The sequence below is a fragment of the Molossus molossus genome, unplaced genomic scaffold (assembly GCF_014108415.1).
Source record: "Molossus molossus isolate mMolMol1 unplaced genomic scaffold, mMolMol1.p scaffold_m16_p_4, whole genome shotgun sequence".
Lineage (NCBI taxonomy): Eukaryota > Metazoa > Chordata > Mammalia > Chiroptera > Molossidae > Molossus > Molossus molossus.
The window spans coordinates 50,275,727-50,293,627 of record NW_023425377.1 but is presented as its reverse complement, the minus strand read 5'-3'; the positions used below and the strand labels follow the sequence as shown (position 1 = coordinate 50,293,627).

Genomic DNA, 17,901 nt, shown 5'->3' with positions numbered 1-17,901 from the left:
AGAAAATGTAAAGGAAGGTAAATAAAATGAGAGGAATAAAATCTTTTCATTCCAAGTTTGTGTTGTGAAGAAGTTATAACACAAGTAAACTACCCTCATAAAATTATTAAAAACTAAAATTAACAAAATACAAACACTGTCTACACAGCTTGATTTCCTTTAAAAATAACCATCAACCTACCAATGAACAGAGACACTTAAAGCTTTCATAACAACAACAAAAAAAATCAAACACTAATGAAAATATTTAGTTAGAACACAAATGAAAAGGCCATATGTGAAGAACCATGTCAGAGTAAAAAATATTAAAGATGGAGAATATGAGAAATAAGAGGAAAAAAAGCTATTATATTATCTATTTACTTTATGCTGTTACAAATACGATTTCCTGACCACAGGATAAGTTAACCTTTTGGATCTTATATTTATTTAGACTTTCCGGTGTCTCACAAAATAACCTTCCTAACGGATTTTTTTTTTAATTCTGCAAAATGTTAGCAGAGTAACAAACAAGAAAATTTACATACTGTTTCTCACAAACTTTCACTTTAATCTTTTAAAGTGTAAAGTGTAGTGTGCTTCAGTTCTTTTTTTCTTTAAAAAAAATTTTGTTTTTATTTTTAGAGAGAGAAGGAGAGGTAGAAACATCGATGAGAGAGAACATCGATTGGCTGCCTCCCACATGCCCCCCACTGTGGGTTTGGCCCACAATCCTGGCCCTGACCAGGAATCGAACCAGCGACTCTTGGTGCATGGGTTGATGCTCAACCACTGAGCTACACCAGCTGGGCTCAGTTCTTTAGGGGGAAAGTATTTTAATGCATACTGATAACTAACAAAATGGTATATTAATTAAATGATGCAAGAATACTCACTGGCCTATTAAATTTAGATAGCAACTTGCCTAGTTCAATTAAATTGAATGAACTAAACAGTATTTTCATTTATATCAGATTATCCATCAAACAGTAAATACATTTCTAATAAGCTATTTTTGATAAAATTAAGAGCTAATTTTAACTGGTTTAACTTAACTCAAAGTCTCAATAAAATCATTAGAGGTAGTCAAATAAAAAAGAAAATGTAAAATTGAGCCATTTGGTTTGTGACACTAATTTAACAAACATAATAAAGCCCCCTTAAAACCCAGTCTGGAATAATGACATTTTCCTTTTGAGTTCCTGCTGCCAGTGGTGTTTAAGGGAAGCATGGCCGGGGAGGTCCCGGGAAGGATACGGTCAGTGCCTTGGAATATCACACAACCTTTCACCAGCTCGCCCATGATGCAACCCACTGACCAGATATCAACTGAAAATAAAATGAAATGATAAAATTATAAAGTGCCATGAACAAAACAAAGATGAAGAAAAGGAATTCTAACAGTGTAGTACTAAACATACAAATATGGAAGAACAAATTGCTAAGGGTGAACTGCACACAATGTGAAGTTTGTCAGCCTCCATTGTAGCCATCAGTATGCAGCAATCTGGGGTTTTAGTGCCAAAGATTCCAATACTTTACAAGTTAAAAAACAAAACACAACCCCAGAAACAAGAAGTGCCTGTCCACACAAAGCTGCTTTAGGCCACATGCCCACTGCCCCAGCCCTGTGGCCAATACAGGGTCTCCCTGTGAAGGATACAGTCTCTTCCTGGGAACAGGACTTTATGGAGAACCATTTCTGCCATGATGCACCCGACAGACCAGATGTCCACTACCAAACACCAGGTGATTAAAACCAGCAGGAGACCCCCACACATCTTTTCTCAAACTCCCCCCCACACAAAGACAAACCCTCTGGTCAATGGGAGCTTTTATAAAATACCAAACTCCACACCTCCTGAATGATCCTTTTCTATATTGTCCCACCAGTAGGGCCTCACAGAGGCAGGCTTGCTTTTCTGAGCTCCAGGTGAGACCCTACTAAACACCCTGAATTCTAGCTGTTGAGCTTCTTCTGTGGGGCCAGCTGAACCCCATGCCTCAGAGAGCCAGACAAGAGGGCTATTTAGTGCTCCTGCTGGAGAGGGTGGGGTGGGAGAAGGTAATCAGGAATCTAATTTTCTCTCCCTTCCACAGGAAACAAAAGGAGCTGTGTCTGCCAGAGTCGGAGAACAGGTTACTGAACATCTAAATAAACTGGAAGCAAAGCTCATGTCAGATGACTGGGGCAAACTTTCAAACTCTTTTAAAACAAGTAAATGTGATTTTTGTTCTTTTTGGCAAATTTTTCAAAAGCTAAGTTTGAAAGACCTCTGATATTGCTACAATAAGTTAAGTTTTGATGTTAAAAACTGATTTTATATTAAAAAACATATATTATTCCATTTATATCAAGTTCGAAAACAAGTAAAACCAATCACTGGTGCTAGAAATTAGGGTAATAGCTTCCCTTGGGGACTAAAAACTGAAGGGGCTCTGGGGCAGCCTGGGGTGGTGCTGGTTATGTGGGTGCACTCCCACTGAGTGCACAGTTGAGATTCACATACTTTTCTATAAGTATGTTATACTTTGATAAACATTTAAAATAGTAACTTCAAAAGTGGATTGTAGCCCTGGCCGGTTTGGCTCAGCGGTTAGAGCGTCCGCCTGCGGTCCAGAGAGACCCGGGTTTGGTTCCTGCTAAGGGCACGTACCTCGGTTGCAGTTTGTCCCCGGCCCTGGTTGGTCGTGCGGGTGGCAGCCACTCGATGTGTTCCTTTCACATCGATGTTTCCCTCTCTCTCTCTTCCTCTCTCTCCCTCCCACTCTGTCTGTACAAAAAATGGAAAAATGTCCTCGGATGAGGATTAAAAAAAAAAAAAAAAAAAAAAAGTGGATTGTAACTAATGGCAATATAAAATTAAAGATTTGTTAATCTGTGGACTATGATAATCTGTATGTAACACAGTCCCTACATTATTTTTCATATAATTCACAGGAAAGAGACAACATTAGTGATGATCAATGGCACTATTTTTAAACATCTCAGCCTCTTCCGCTTCCATATGCACTCACCATTCTCCTTATAGCCCATACCCAGGATGACTTCTGGCGCCCGGTAATACCGTGTCACCACGTAGGGGGTCATCATGAAGTTGGTGCACGCTGTCCGGGCTAGGCCAAAGTCCAGGATCTTAAGGGTGCAGTCTGACTTTACTACGATGTTGCTAGGTTTCAAATCCTAGGATAGAAATGGCTTAAATGAATAAAATGAACCAAAGCATGCTAAATAAACAACCTCACATTGGCAAGGATTTTAGAGGTTAGTGACATCTGAAGTACATGAGAGTACTGGCAGAAGGAGGAAAGTTAGAATGGAACCCTGGCATTTTGGAACAAATTTGGAAAACCCTACTCTTAAACTGAAACTAATACAAATAAACCTAAAGAGGTCAGATGGTTGCCCTCAACCCCATGTAGAAATGTTCATGATCTTTATTTAAAACCTTCTGAGTGGGGAGATGGCTCGGCTGAGGGCCAAGGGACTGACACTCAGCATGAGGGATGGGGCTGCCAGTCATGTAGGGTCCATGCTACCCAGGGCCCAGGCCTGCCCTGTTCCATGCCCCAGCCACTGTGCTCCGCACTGCACCATGCCAGCATGGTGAACCTAGCAGCCATGGTGTGGAGCCGGCTCTTGAGGGCAGTGAGAGTTGGGAATCTCTTCCAGGTTCAAGACTATGATTGGTCCATTCTACAGAAAGTGCAGGTTAATTTGGATAATAGCAGTAGGCCCAGCAACCAGTGCCAAAATTGCATTCAACTTGGACAAACCAGAGATGATTTGCTGGTGAATGGCACTGTTACATCAATGCCCTGGGCACCAAGCAGTACTGCTATGATGGTTGTTTGTACAATAGCTGCTGCAGACCAACAAGCAACTCTTCCTGGGTGGGGTACTTCCTCAACCAGGCAGCTGTTACATTCCAGAACCTCTTCATGGCAGTCGAAGGTCACTTTGAATTGTGTTTGGCTAAATGCAGGGCCAAATCCCACAGCCTGAAGCACAAGAACACTTACAGGGATCTCATAGCAAAATATTCCTACAGAAAGAGCCCTCCCGAGCTCTCTCGTGATGGGTACAGAAGACTTGCTGCACACACATGGATGAAATACCTGCAGCCTAATGGCAGACCTCAGTGTCACTGGTCCCTTGGAAGGAGAGGTATCATATGAAAACCCTGGCTTCAACCTTTTCTTGTGTTGTATGCTTTGGCTTCACCCCACCCCCCACCCCCAACACACACACACCAGGCTTTATCAGTTAGGGCTGTTTTGTAAAGCAGCTTGGAAACAATAGTGAGTCACATTTTAAAAAGACAGCTCTGGCCAGTATGGCTCAGTGGTAGAGCGTTGGCCAAGGGCAGGTACCTCGGTTGCGATTTCTCCCCGGCCCTGGTCTGGGTCATGCGAGAGGCAACCAGTCGATGTGTTTCTCTCACATTGATGCTTCTCTCTCTCTCGCCCTTTCTCTCCCTCCTACTCTATCTGAAGATACATAGAAAAATATCATCGGGTGAGGATTTAAAAAAAAAAAAAAAAAGCTGCAGGCCACCTTGAGGAGGGGTTGGCACTTTGTGCACCTCCACCACTGCAGCTGCCCAGGGACCTGTGGTTACTCCCTGCTCATCAGGGCCCTTCACTATAGTTATTTATTGGGTTTCTTTAGAGTAGTGAAAAAATTATGTTTTATATAGGAAAATGTCTTCCCTCAACACAATATATTCAAGGAAAATGTTTTCTTGTATACTTGAGTTAAATCATCCCTTCACCCAGATAAAATGTTTGGCCTCTTAGGACATGCATGTTCTGTCAAGGTAGTTATTTTGGATTTTGTTTTAACGGAATCTTCAGGAGTGGGCCCTGAACACCTAAAATCTCAAAGATACTATTCTGTTTTAATTTGGTACAGTTTCTAGCAGCTGGCACCATGTGCGTTTAGATTTTCTTCTAGTGGTATTTGGGATACTTGTATACCTATATGTGAGAACCGTTTTAAACAGAAATTCTGACTTCCTGGAAGATTTTGTTCTTGTTTCCTACGAGGTGACTGGTCTGCTCAGTTGTGGTCCAGTGGAAGCCTCAGGAAAATCACCGCAGTCTCCTCTCCTCCCCTATATATCTAGAAACTGGTTATAAGTGGTCAACCTTCATTACTTTCAGCTTCAGGAGATATAACAGGTACAGAAATTCAGTTTCCCTGTGGTTTGCAAAGAGGAAGAAAACCAAAGTTTCTAGCAAGGAGATGTAAGAGACTTAACATCTACCCTCAATGGGATGAATGAATGAACACAGGACATGCAAGTTGCTGGTCCACATTCTCCAGGCATGCCCCATGTTTCTAGAATAATACTCTCGTGTCAAGCCCAAAAGTATTTAGTCCTCGAATCAAGATATGCCCTTTGAATAGTACCACTCTTTGCTCTCAGGAATTCCATCAATTTACAACTCTTTCCTGGTGACCCTCACTGACCCCAGGACTGGGCAAGGTCTTCTTCGTTTTTTGGTTGTTCAAGTTGTTGACCTTGGAGCAGGGCATTAGTTTTACAATCTGCTTTCAACATTTTTTTGACTCCCAGTATGTTTCTGCAGTATGTAGTGGTTATTTCTCTTAACTTTCTCCTAGTACTTCTTACATTTTTCTTCCCAAAGTAGTTAGTCCCCATAAATAAGTTTCCTTAGAGGGTAAACTGTGTGTCTGGTGATTTTTTTTGTTTTTTCTTTTCTTTTTTTTTTTTTTATGAATTTTTTATTTATTTTTTTGTTACAGATATTTTACCTTTTTACCCCATTGGCACCCCCCACCCCACCCCACCTCCGCCCCGTCCCCGGCTTAGTTGTCCATGTCCATTGGTCATGCATACATGCATAAAAGTTCTGTGGTTTATCTCTTCCCACCCCCCACCCCCTCTTCTGAGGGATGTCAGTCTGTGCCCTACTTCCATGTTTCTGGGTCTACTGTATTCCTCAGACTGTTATGTTCATTATATTCCGTATATAAGTGAGATCATGTGGTGTTTGTCTTTTTCTGTTTGGCTTCTTTCACTTAGGATAATACTTTCCAGGTCCCTCCAAGTCGTCTCAAAGAATAAGAGATCTTTCTTTCTTACCGCTGCATAGTACTCCACTGTGTATATGTACCACAGCTTCTTTATCCATTCGTCTACTGGTGGACACTTGGGCTGTTTCCAGATCTTAGCTATTGTAAATAGTGCTGCTATGAACATGGGGGTACATATATTCTTCCTGATTGGTGTTTCAGGCTTCTTAGGGTATATTCCCAGAAGTGGGATCACTGGTCAAATGGAAGTTCAATTTTTAATTTTTTTGAGGTAGCACCATATTGTTTTCCATAGTGGCTGTACCAGTCTGAATTCCCACCAGCAGTGTATTAGAGTCCCCTTTTCTCCACACCCTCGCCAACACTTGTTGTTTGATGATTTGTTGATGGCGGCCATTCTGACAGGTGTGAGGTGATACCTCATTGTTGTTTTAATTTGCATCTCTCTGATGATTGAGCATTTCTTCATAATGTCTTTTGGCCATTTGTATGTTCTGTTTGGAGAGGTGTCTATTCAGCTCCGCTGCCCATTTTTTAATTGGGGTCTTTGTCTTCCTTTTGTTGAGTTGTAGGAGCACTCTCTATATATTGGAAATTAACCCCTTATCTGATACATTATTGGCAATGATGTTCTCCCATACAGTGGGTTGCCTTTCCATTTTGATGATTGTTTCTTTTGCTGTGCAGAAGCTTTTTAGTTTGATGTAGTCCCATGTGTTCATTTTCTCCTTTATTTCTGTTGCCTTAGGTGATGTATCAGTGAAAATTCTGCTCCGTATGATGTCTGAAATTTTGTTGCCTACATTTTCTTCTAGAATGTTTATGGATTCACGGGTCATATTTAAGTCTTTTATCCATTTCGAGTTTATTTTTGTGTATGGTGTAAGTTGATGGTCTAGTTTCATTTTTTTGCATGTAGCTGTCCAATTTTCCCAACACCATTTATTAAAGAGGCTGTCTTTACTCCACTGTATGCTCTTGCCAAATATTAATTGAGCGTATTGCCTTGGGTCCATTTCTGGGTTTTCAGTTCTGTTCCACTGGTCTATATGCCTGTTCTTGTGCCAGCACCAGGCTGTTTTGGTTACAGTCGCTTTGTAGTATAACCTGATATCTGGTATTGTGATCCCACCTACTTTGTTCTTTTTTTTCAAGATTGCTGTGGCTATTCGGGGTCTTTTTTGGTTCCATATGAACTTTTGAAATATTTGTTCTAGTTCTATGAAATATGTCGTTGGTATTTTGATGGGGATTGCATTGAATCTATAGATTGCTTTGGGTAGTATGGACATTTTAATGATGTTAATTCTTCCAATCCATGAACAGGGTATGTGCTTCCACTTTTTTATGTCTTCCTCTATTTCTTTTTTCAATGACCTGTAGTTTTCTGCAAATAGGTGCTTTACTTCTTTGGTTAAGTTTATTCCTAGGTATCGTAATTTTTTTGGCGCTATGGTAAATGGGATTGTTTTTTCAGTTTCTCTTTCTGTGAGTTCATCATTGGTGTACAAGAATGCCATCAATTTCTTGACGTTAATTTTGTATCCTGCTACTTTGCCAAATTCATTTATTAAGTCTAGATTTTTCATGGAGTCCTTAGGGTTTTCTATGTATAATATCATGTCATCTGCAAATAATGACAGTTTCACTTCCTCCTTTCCAATTTGGATCCCTTTTATTTTTTCTTCATGTCTGATTGCTGTGGCTAAGACTTCCAGTACAATGTTAAATAAGACTGGCGAAAGTGGACATCCCTGTCTTGTTCCTGTTCTTAATGGAAATGTTTTCAGTTTCTGTCCATTGAGTATGATGTTGGCTGTAGGTCTTTCATATATACCCTTTATTATGTCGAGATATGATCCCTCTATTCCTACATTGCTGAGCGTTTTTATCAGAAATGGATGCTGGATTTTGTCGAATGCTTTTTCAGCATCTATTGATATGATCATGTGGTTTTTATTCTTCATTTTGTTTATGTGGTGTATCACGTTTATTGATTTGCGAATATTGTACCAGCCTTGCATCCCTGGAATGAATCCCACTTGGTCATGGTGAATAATTTTTTTGATGTATTTCTGGATCCGATTTGCTATATTTTTTTCAGGATTTTGGCGTCTATGTTCATCAGGGATATTGGCCTGTAGTTTTCTTTCTTCGTAGTGTCTTTTCCTGGTTTTGGAATTAGAATTATGCTGGCCTCATAGAACGTGTTTGGAAGTCTTCCTTCTTCTTGAATTTTTTGAAATAGTTTGAGGAGAATGGGTGTTAGTTCTTTTTTGAATGTTCGGTAAAACTCCCCCGTGAAACCATCTGGACCTGGGCTTTTGTTTGCTGGGAGAGTCTTGATTACCTCTTCAATTTCTTTAGTTGTTATTGGTCTGTTCAAGTTTTCTATCTTTTCCGGGAATAGTTTTAGGAGACTGTGTGTTTCTAGAAATTTGTCCATTTCGCTTAGATTGTCGAATTTGTTGCCATATACTTGTTCATAGTAGTTGTTAACGATCTTTTGTATTTCCGTGGTGTTGGTTGTTACTTCTCCTCTTTCATTTCTGATTTTGTGTATTTGGGTTCTCTCTGTTTCTTGGTGAGTCTAGCTAAGGGTCCATCAATCTTGTTTATCTTTTCGAAAAACCAGCTCTTTTTTCATTGATCCTTTGAATTGTTTTTTTGGTCTCTATGTCATTTATTTCTGCTCTGATCTTTACTATTTCCTTCCTTCTACTTGCTCTGGGGTTTTCTTTTGGTTTGCTTTCTAATTCATTAAGTTGTGAGGTTAGACAGTCAATTAGAAATTTTTCTTGTTTTTTGAGGTAGGCCTGTAGTGCTATGAACTTCCCTCTCAGAACTGCTTTCGCTGCATCCCATAGATTTTTTGTTGTGTGTTTATTTTCATTGGTTTCCAGGAAGTTTTTAATTTCTTCCTTGATCTCCTCGGTGACCCATTCATTGTTTAATAACATGCTATTTAGCCTCCATGTGTTGAAATGTCTTTGCATGTTCTTGTTGCAATTGATTTCTAGTTTCATGCCATTGTGATCTGAGAAGATGCTTGATATGATTTCAATCTTCTTGAACTTGTAGAGATTTAGTTTGTGTCCTATCATGTGGTCTATCTTTAAGAATGTCCCATGTGCACTTGAGAAGAATGTGTATTCTGTAGTTTTGGGGTGTAATTCTCTGTAGATATCTATTAAATCCATTTGGTCTAGTGCTTCATTTAGAGTCTCTGTTTCCTTGCTAATTTTTTGCCTAGAGGATCTATCCAGTGCTGTCAATGGGGTGTTGAAGTCCCCTGCTATGATTGTATTGTTGTCGATTTCTCCTTGGAAGTCCTCCAGAAGATTTTTAATATATTTTGGTGCTCCTATATTGGGTGCATATATGTTTATCAAGGTTATATCTTCCTGTTGGATAGATCCTTTCAATATTATGTAGTGGCCGTCTTTGTCTCTAGTTATGGTCTTCATTTTGAAATCTATTTTATCAGATATGAGAATTGCTACCCCAGATTTTTTTTTACTTTCCATTTGCTTGGAAAATTTTTTTCCATCCCTTCACTTTCAACCTATATGAGTCTTTTGTTGAGAGGTGGGTCTCTTGTAAACAACATATAGATGAGTCATGCTTTCTTATCCAATCAGCTACTCTGTGTCTTTTTATGGGCGCATTCAATCCATTTACGTTTAAGGTAATTATTGATATGTACTTATTTATTGCCATTTTTGTTTAGTGTGGTTCTATTGTTCTTCTCATTTTTACTGCTAATTACAGCAGTCCTTTTAACATTTCTTGCAGTGCTGGTTTGGTGCTAATGTATTCCCTTAGCCTTTTTTTGTCTGGGAAGCTCTTTATTTGACCTTCTATTTTGAATGATAGCCTTGCTGGGTATAGTCGTCTTGGATTCAGATTCTTGTTTTTCATGACTCTGATTACTTCATGCCATTCTCTTCTGGCCTGTAGTGTTTCTTGTGAGAAGTCAGCTGAGAGCCTTATGGGGTTCCCTTTGTAGGTAACCTGTTGCTTATCTCTTGCTGCTTTTAGGATTCTCTCTTTGTCTTTAATTTGTGGCATTTTAATTACTATGTGTCTTGGTGTGGGCCTGTTTGGGTTCTTCTTACTTGGAACTCTTTGTGCTTCTTGAACTTGAATGCCTTCTTCCTTCACCAAATTAGGGAAGTTTCCTCTCACTATTTTTTTGAATATATTCTCTATCCCTTGCTCATTTTCTTCTTCTTCGGGGACTCCTATGATGCGAATATTATTACGTTTCCAGTTGTCCCATAGTTCTCTGAAGCTGTCTTCCTGTTTTTTAATAGTTTTTTCCTTTTGTTCTTCTGATTGGTTGATTTTTTCTACCCTGTCTTCTAATTCACTGATCTGGTCCTCAGCTTCCTCTACTCTGCTTTTTAAACCTTCCAATGTGTTTTTCATTTCTGATATGTCATTTTTTATCTCTTCTTGTTGGTTTTTATTTTCCAATTGGCTTATTTTCAGTGTCTCTATGTCCTTACTCATGCTGTTCAGCTTCCTCAAGATCATGGCTCTGAATTCTAGCTCTGTTAACATGCCTAATTGCTCCACATTGACCTCATCTTTGGTGGAGGTCTCTTGCTCTTTCATTTGGCTTCTGTTTCTGTATTTCACCATTTTGGCTATCACTGTGGGCTTTGGAGCCTGTCAAGTTTTCCCTGTGGGTGTTGGTGTTCTGCTGTTTGTGACTCCCTCTCCTGTGTTTAGATGAGCGAGGGAGGACCCACGTTGAACACCACTGTCAAGTCTTACTTTCCTAGTTAAAGTTGCCAGCCCAGGAAAGGTACTGTTATCCTCTAGCTTTTAGCAGTCTAGGTTACTTGATGAGTTTTGGGTTGGCAGTTGATTGAAAAGCCCCCTCAGGTGCTTAGCACAAGGGGATTTCCCGATGGTGGGGCAGATGCTGGTCGTTAGTGAGCCTCAATTAGCACTTCAATGGCCCACAGGGTGGGGTTGGATCTCCGAGGGAGGGGCTGCTGCCTCTCTCAGAGCCCTGGGAAGGAGCAATGTGGCCACCGTCCTGAGTGGCTGCACTCAGCCAAAGCTCTGAGCGCCCTCCAGATCCCGAGTGTCCCGACACAGCTCCAGTCCAGTCTGCCCTCCCTCTGCCGGAGCCCAAGGTGAGTGGCTGTGGCTGTTTTAGCCTCTGTCCCGGCTCTGCGCTGTGTGGCCGCCTGGGAGTGTGACCCGAGGGCGCTGATCCCAGCTAAGGCCGCTGCCGAGCTGCCGACCTTGGGCTCCCAGCCCCCGCCTTGCGCCTTAGTAAGCCTACCGGGATGGAGTCAGTGTCCCTTGTTATATGGTCCTCCAGGCTGCTTTTCTGTTGCTTTTCCCCGTTGATTTGTCTGTGTTATAGTTGTAATTCCAGTTTGGTTCTGGGAGACGGTCTGTGTAGCTTCCGTTCACTCCGCCGCCATTTTTCCTCTCCGGTGATTGTTTTTATTCTATCCTCACTCGAGAACATTTTTGCATTTATCTTAGATGTACATTTACAATTACATTTAGATAGAGCGGGAGGGAGAGGGGGGGAAGAGAGAGAGAGAGAACAATCGATGCGAGAGAGACACATCAAGTGGTTGCCACCCACATGACCTCAACCAGGGCAGGAGACAAACTGCAACTGAGGTAAGTGCCCTTAGTGGGAATTGAACCGGGGACTCTCTGGTCTGCGGACCAACACTCTAACTGCTGAGCCAAACTGGCCAGGGCATGGCGATTGTTTTTAAATGTTAGATCCCAAGAAATGTATTCAGTTTGCAGTGGCCTTTTTGGATTTTCTGTTGCTTAATTCACTGGTGCTTACTTAAACTTTATATATGAAAGAAATGTGCATATTTAGATGTTTTACCATCTCATTCTTTTCCATAATTCAGTAAAACAACAACAACAACCCTTCTGAGGGCTTCCACACAACCCCTCTCCCTTCTTCACTCTCTTCCCTCCTTCCCTCCATGTCTGGTCATCCTTCAGTTGCTAACACTCTGGCTCTTCCCCACCGTCCAACAGATATAATTTACATTTTCTGTAGTTCCCTTAAAATAGTGAATAGAACTGTAACCATTGTACCTCAGTGGTTGGAGCGTCAGCCTCCACACCAAAGGGTCACAGGTTTGATTCTCAGTTAAGGGCATATACCTGGGTTGCAGGTTTGATCTCTGCCCTGTTTGGGGCATGAATGAGAGGCAACCAATTGATGTGTCTCTCTCACACTGATGTTTCCTTCTCTCTCTCCCTCCCTCTCTCCCACTCTCTCAAAAACAAACAAACAAAATCAATGGAAAAAATGTCCTCAGGTAAGGATTAACCGAAAAAAAAAAGGAGTGAATATAAACAGGTAAAACTAATTTTAATAATACATTTCATTTAATCCAATATATCCATAGTATTGAGAAAAGAGTGAAGATAGGGAATACTAAAAATGGAATTATTTTAACCAAGCTGCTAAAATTATTAACATCATAAAGGTTGAGGCACGAAGAAAGACTCTTCTTGTTCTAATTAGCCTGGGAACTTAAACCTTTTGAACTTTACAGTCCTGTGTTAATGCCGGGGTATACATCTGGACATATATCAGACCTCCAGATAACCCTCTGATTATGCCCTGGAAGGACTCACATATGCAGGCCACCTGACATCCATTATCTGGACCACCGATGTGACCAGACCTCCTGGCACCCATCATCCAGACAGCCTGACATCTGATTGATAACCGTCCTGGACCAATCCTAGGGCTAAGAATGCAGGGCTGATTATTCTCAAGAATGCACTTTTTACTATAAGAACTCTTAACATTTCTTTCTTCGGAACACTTACTGGTTTTTGCCTAGCTGTGTTCCCAGTGTACAAACTCTAAGACCCTTGAATAAATCTATCATTGGTTTCTAGCCAAAGCCTCCAGATTCTTTATTGAGTTTTCCTGATAGTATTATTTATCGTTTCAAAGTGTAACCAACATAAAAATTATTACTGAGATATTTTATATTCTTTTTTTGGTACTGTCACATCCAATTACAGCAACATTCTGAGTGCTCAACAGCCTCATGTGATGGGTGACTACCATATTGGACAGCACAGGACTAAAATTCCCTTACCCGGGAATCTTCCCACGGCTCACTCTTTCTTTGGTAAAAGAATTCTATGATCACCAACCACCACTCCCCTGCTCTGACCCACATTCTCCAGTGCGTGCGCGCGCTCGCGCGCGCACACACACACACACACACACACATACATACATCTAACCTCCCCCCCACCTCCAAGTGCAGGCTCTATGAAAGGAGGCCCTCCTGTGCTCTCCACTCTTAGAACCAAGCCTGACAGAAAAGTCAATCAGAAAATGTCTGCTGAGTGGACACACATGTCACACTCCACTACTCTTCAATGTTTTAACAAAACGTTTGTCATTTTTTCCTCTTTTAACTATAGGGCCTTTCTTAATGCTAATCTCCCACACTCCAGCACCTTCCTCAGGCCACAGGAATTTGACTTTTGCCTGGGACACGAGCCTGCAAACTCACCCTAGAAACTGTGACTTCTAAACAATCCACATGTATTCTATTCACAAGTTTTCCAATGTGCAGCTGCAATATCAAACTGCCAAGTCACAGCAAATGGAAGGACCTGGGACTAAAGCGTGAATTTCAGGCCCAGTACCTGACTTAAAACTTTCCAATTGAGCCCTGGCCGGTTTGGCTCAGTAGTTAGAGTGTTGGCCAGAGGACAAAAGGGTCACAGGTTCAATTCCTGGTCAAGGGCACATATCTGGGTTCCAGGTTCGATTCCCTACTTGGGGTTGGTCAGAGTCATGTGGGAGACAACCAATTGATGTGTCTCTCTCACACTGATCTCTCCCTCTTTCCCTCCCTCCATCCCTCCCACTAAAAATCAATGGAAAAATATCCTCAGGTGAGGATGAACAACACACACACACACACACACAAAACAACTTTCCGACTGATATGCAGCAAATGGGTGTGTGACACTGTAAAGTGTTACTGGAATAAGTAGAGAAATATTTTAAAATTAAAACACCTAAAATTCCATTTCATTACTGTTAAAAACTCTCTAAACTTCCCGATTCAGGAAAACATAAATTATAAATATATATATATTTGTAAATGCAGTGAAAATACCCACCAAGCCCTATGCAGATGTCCTAGCCCCTAATTGTCCCAGAGCCCTGTGTGTGTCCTTGGGAAGCATGGCCACCCTTGCCGCAGCCACTGTTCTACACAAGGTAAAGCCAGGGAAGGATCAGACCACACCCACCTGGCAACTGTCCCTGTGAGGAGACTCACGTGTTAAGGCAGCCAAAACAAAACAAACCAATTTGTTTCTAGTTTCCTTTTTCAAAAATCAAAGAATGTGGCAAGAATAGGCATTTTAGAATACAAATAACTAAAAGATAAAATAATGCTCATTTTCATGAAAACATTTTTTTTTTGAACCTCAAATGTTGAGGAACCATTTTTACTCTCTTCTGTGGCAATGAGGAGAGAAACAAAAGCAACATCCTGTACTGGTGGGAGAAGCCCAAGCAGAACTTTCTGGACATGGGTTTGGTGGGGAATGTAGTAGATGCTTTCTTCTTAGGAGGCTGACTTTTAAAAAATTGAAATGTCTATATTTTTCCACCCAGCATCCTCTGCAACCCAACCTGGCCTTGAACTAAAGCAGGGCCACACACAAATGAATATGACCAGAGCAGTATCACAGGCCAGCTAGATAAACCTGAGTGAACTGGAAAACAGGACCACCTACAGGCAAATCCATCTGTCAGAACTTTGTCATCTAGTACTGACTTTTTTTTGGAACAACACACTTCACTGCCATCTGCTGGAAAATGATGATAAAATGCAGATGATGTGGATAGAAGAGGTTAAAGAGGTCCCAGGCCCTGGAGGACTCCTCACATCACCTTCCCATCAGCTCCACACACAACCAGGGGCAGATTTCCAAGATGAACTGGGCTTGCAATTTCAAGGTAGCAAAGTAAAGACAATTCTGCCTCTTTAAATCTTAAAACCCACCCCAAACAAGAAAAACGAGGAACACACGTCAAAATACCAATGTCACCTGAATTTGGGGGCCTGACCATAGAATGTGGGGATGTCTACTAAAGCATGGCCTCCATGGGCAGCTACCAGGGGAGTACGAGTGGCCTACAGAGAGACAATCTGTACCAACACCCAGGAACAGCTCAGGAAGCAAGCGACATGTCCTGGGGAGGGCAGGGTGATGCAGGAAGCGAGATACTGAGGGAACTTTCTGGAAGGAAAAAGGAGACCTCCCAGAAGAGAGAAGTTTCTACTCCTTTTTCATTCCCACTGGCTCATTATCTAGAAAAACTGAAACCAACTTTTCAGACATGGGCTTCAGACTCAACACCAACAGACCCACTGGTGTGAGGCCCAGGGAGAGCACGGGTGAGAGGCCCAGCTTGTGAAAAGCACTGACATGGTCGCAATGATATAAAACACAATATAAATACTGATCCAATGCCAATTACACTGTAAATACCAGGAAGTGGGGGAACAGGACAGGTAAGGGTCATGGCTGGTGAAAGAGAGCTAAGTCAGTACCTTAAGCCCTAAGTTATAAAAGGTCAACAAATAGAGATCTAATCATATTATTTTAAGATATGGAAATTAACACTAAAAGAACTGAAAGAGTTTGCTTCTGGGGAGAGAGAAATAATAGGGAAGAGTTGGGGGCTCTGTTTTTTAAAGAAATATTTGTAGAACTATTTAATCCTTGATTGAAATGAAAAACAAATCAACTAGCTCATTCAGCAAGTTGCAGATCTTCTTGTTGAAAAATATAAGTTAAAAAGGATGTAAGTATAAACAGATACACTAGTATCAGCTTAAGCAGGAAGTTTGTGTCTGTGTAAAGAAAAGGAGAAACACTCAGACTGTTCACTGGCCACCTTCAGGTGGCAGTGGAGGGCTGGGGGACTCTTAAGTTTTTTGAATTATATAAAGTAAAAAGTGGTGGGGTTATGGGTGTTTTATTTTTAATAACTAAATTCTATGAATAGTATAAAACCATCATAATGAGCAAAATTGAAAGTGTGTATCTGCAGACATGATACTGTATACAGGCTAAAGGACAGGAAGGGTTCACAAACTAAAGGTTCACACACTAAGGTTTAACTGCATTTCCTCACCTCTCAGAACCTGGAGAGGTGGGTGAGGTAGGCACACAGAGCCTTTTATTTTTGTTTTATCTGCCTTTCCCACATTGAGCATTTGGCACTTTCACAAGTGGGGAGCCAGGCAGGCTGGAGAAGGTGTGAACAGGATAGAGAGGTGGTCCATGGAATCACTTGCTCAGGTCTTCTCAGGTTTCTGAATACCATTCTGGGCAAAGCAAAAATTTCTTTGAACCATATCTGACTGCTCAGCAGCAGTAGGCCCAAGCTGCAGGGTCTGCATATTCCCTAACAAAGGTATGTATTGGCTGTAGCTCTTACTGGGTCCCAGCAACTGGATGATATTTCTTTCCCATGAATCTCCAGGCTCAAGAGGGAAGAAACAAACAAAGCAAACAGTTTCCCTTTACAAAGCTAATACAGCTTAACATAATAATCTGAGTATTTATACTAAAGCATGAATTCAATATAAAATATATTTAAGAGCTATTAAGAGTGCTTTAATTTATATAAAGGTCTGTGAAAATTTTGGGAAGAGAAATAGAATGGTATGTTGGGAAATCTTCATTTTTAATTTTGAAGAGTTATTAGCTTTTAAAGCAGTTGTCAACAGAATTTGTATTATTTTAACTGAACACTTGGTGGCAGCAAAGGCTGTATTTTGCATAACAACTCTGGTCAGGAGTTAAGTGCTCATCTGTCAGCTAGTCAGGCTGGGAGACAGGCCCTGGGGAGTACCACAGATGCCTCCCACATCCTGGCCTCAGGCTGCAGACCTGAGGCTCATGAGAGGAGCAAGGGCTGAGCCCTCTCTAGGTTGGTGGGCTCTGTCACCACAGGGACCTACATTCAGCAGCTGTGATGGAACCAACCTTTTCCGGAACCTAACGGATCTACTACACCAATGAAAACCTATTTTTCTCTGTACAGATATGCTGAATTGCTGTTGTCTCACTATCTTCCTCCCCATACACATTTAGTTCTAAGAAATAACTTTTTGATGTTGAAACACAGTATCCAAAGACAGACTATGAACAAAATTAGTATAGTAATAATTTAGAGCATGCTATGAATGATTCCAGTAAAATTACACGATTTCTGCCTCTAATTTCAGCATTTTAGTTGTTTCAAAAAATTCTATCAGCAGTCCAAGTCAAAAAAATAAAAACTCATAAAAGTAGCTTAGAGAATTACATTGTATCTTCCCAATAGTACAGGAAACTCTGTCATTCAAATCTCAGGCCATTCCAAAAGCTCTCACCAGTGGGGCCAGGATGCTGAGTGGCAGAATTTTACAACAAAAAAGCCTACAAATATTTGGGCCACAATTTACATAAGATTTCTCAAACAACTATATCATTTACTACCTGGCTCTAAATTTCTCCCACCCCAAATCTAATTCCTTGATTCATTAAAAATAGGATTTGAAATATGGCCAAAAAAACAACAGGTGAATATAGATAAACAGAATTTGGGAGCTCTTTGTCCTATTCTTCTGCAGTGTCAAACTGAACACCTGGCTCTGGCTTGCATCCAGGATGGCTCATACGGGCCCAGGCCAATCAGGTGTTCCACAAATGTCTTCTGATCTCAACAATATTTGGAAACTCAACACAATCCCATAGTTTATTTGGATTTTCAACAGTGACAAAATTGTTAAAAATATTAAGTTCTT

The 17,901-nt window shown here is 41.0% G+C and overlaps 1 protein-coding gene across 15 annotated transcripts in view; it reads right to left on the bottom strand.

Moving 5' to 3' along the window:
• Positions 1–17,901, bottom strand: part of MAPK9 (mitogen-activated protein kinase 9) — a 72,900-nt gene that overhangs the window by 10,463 nt on the left and 44,536 nt on the right. For 14 of the 15 annotated variants that reach the window (XR_004956392.1, XM_036239615.1, XM_036239614.1 and 11 more), the window contains 2 exons: positions 2,998–3,163; positions 1,237–1,308 (listed from right to left, as the gene is read on the bottom strand). Coding sequence is in view for 14 of the 15 variants with exons in the window: in XM_036239615.1 (XP_036095508.1) it covers positions 1,237–1,308; positions 2,998–3,163 (238 nt within the window). In the remaining variant the exon portion in view is untranslated. The remainder of the gene's footprint in view (positions 1–1,236; positions 1,309–2,997; positions 3,164–17,901) is intronic. The other variant, XM_036239620.1, reaches the window with a different exon arrangement.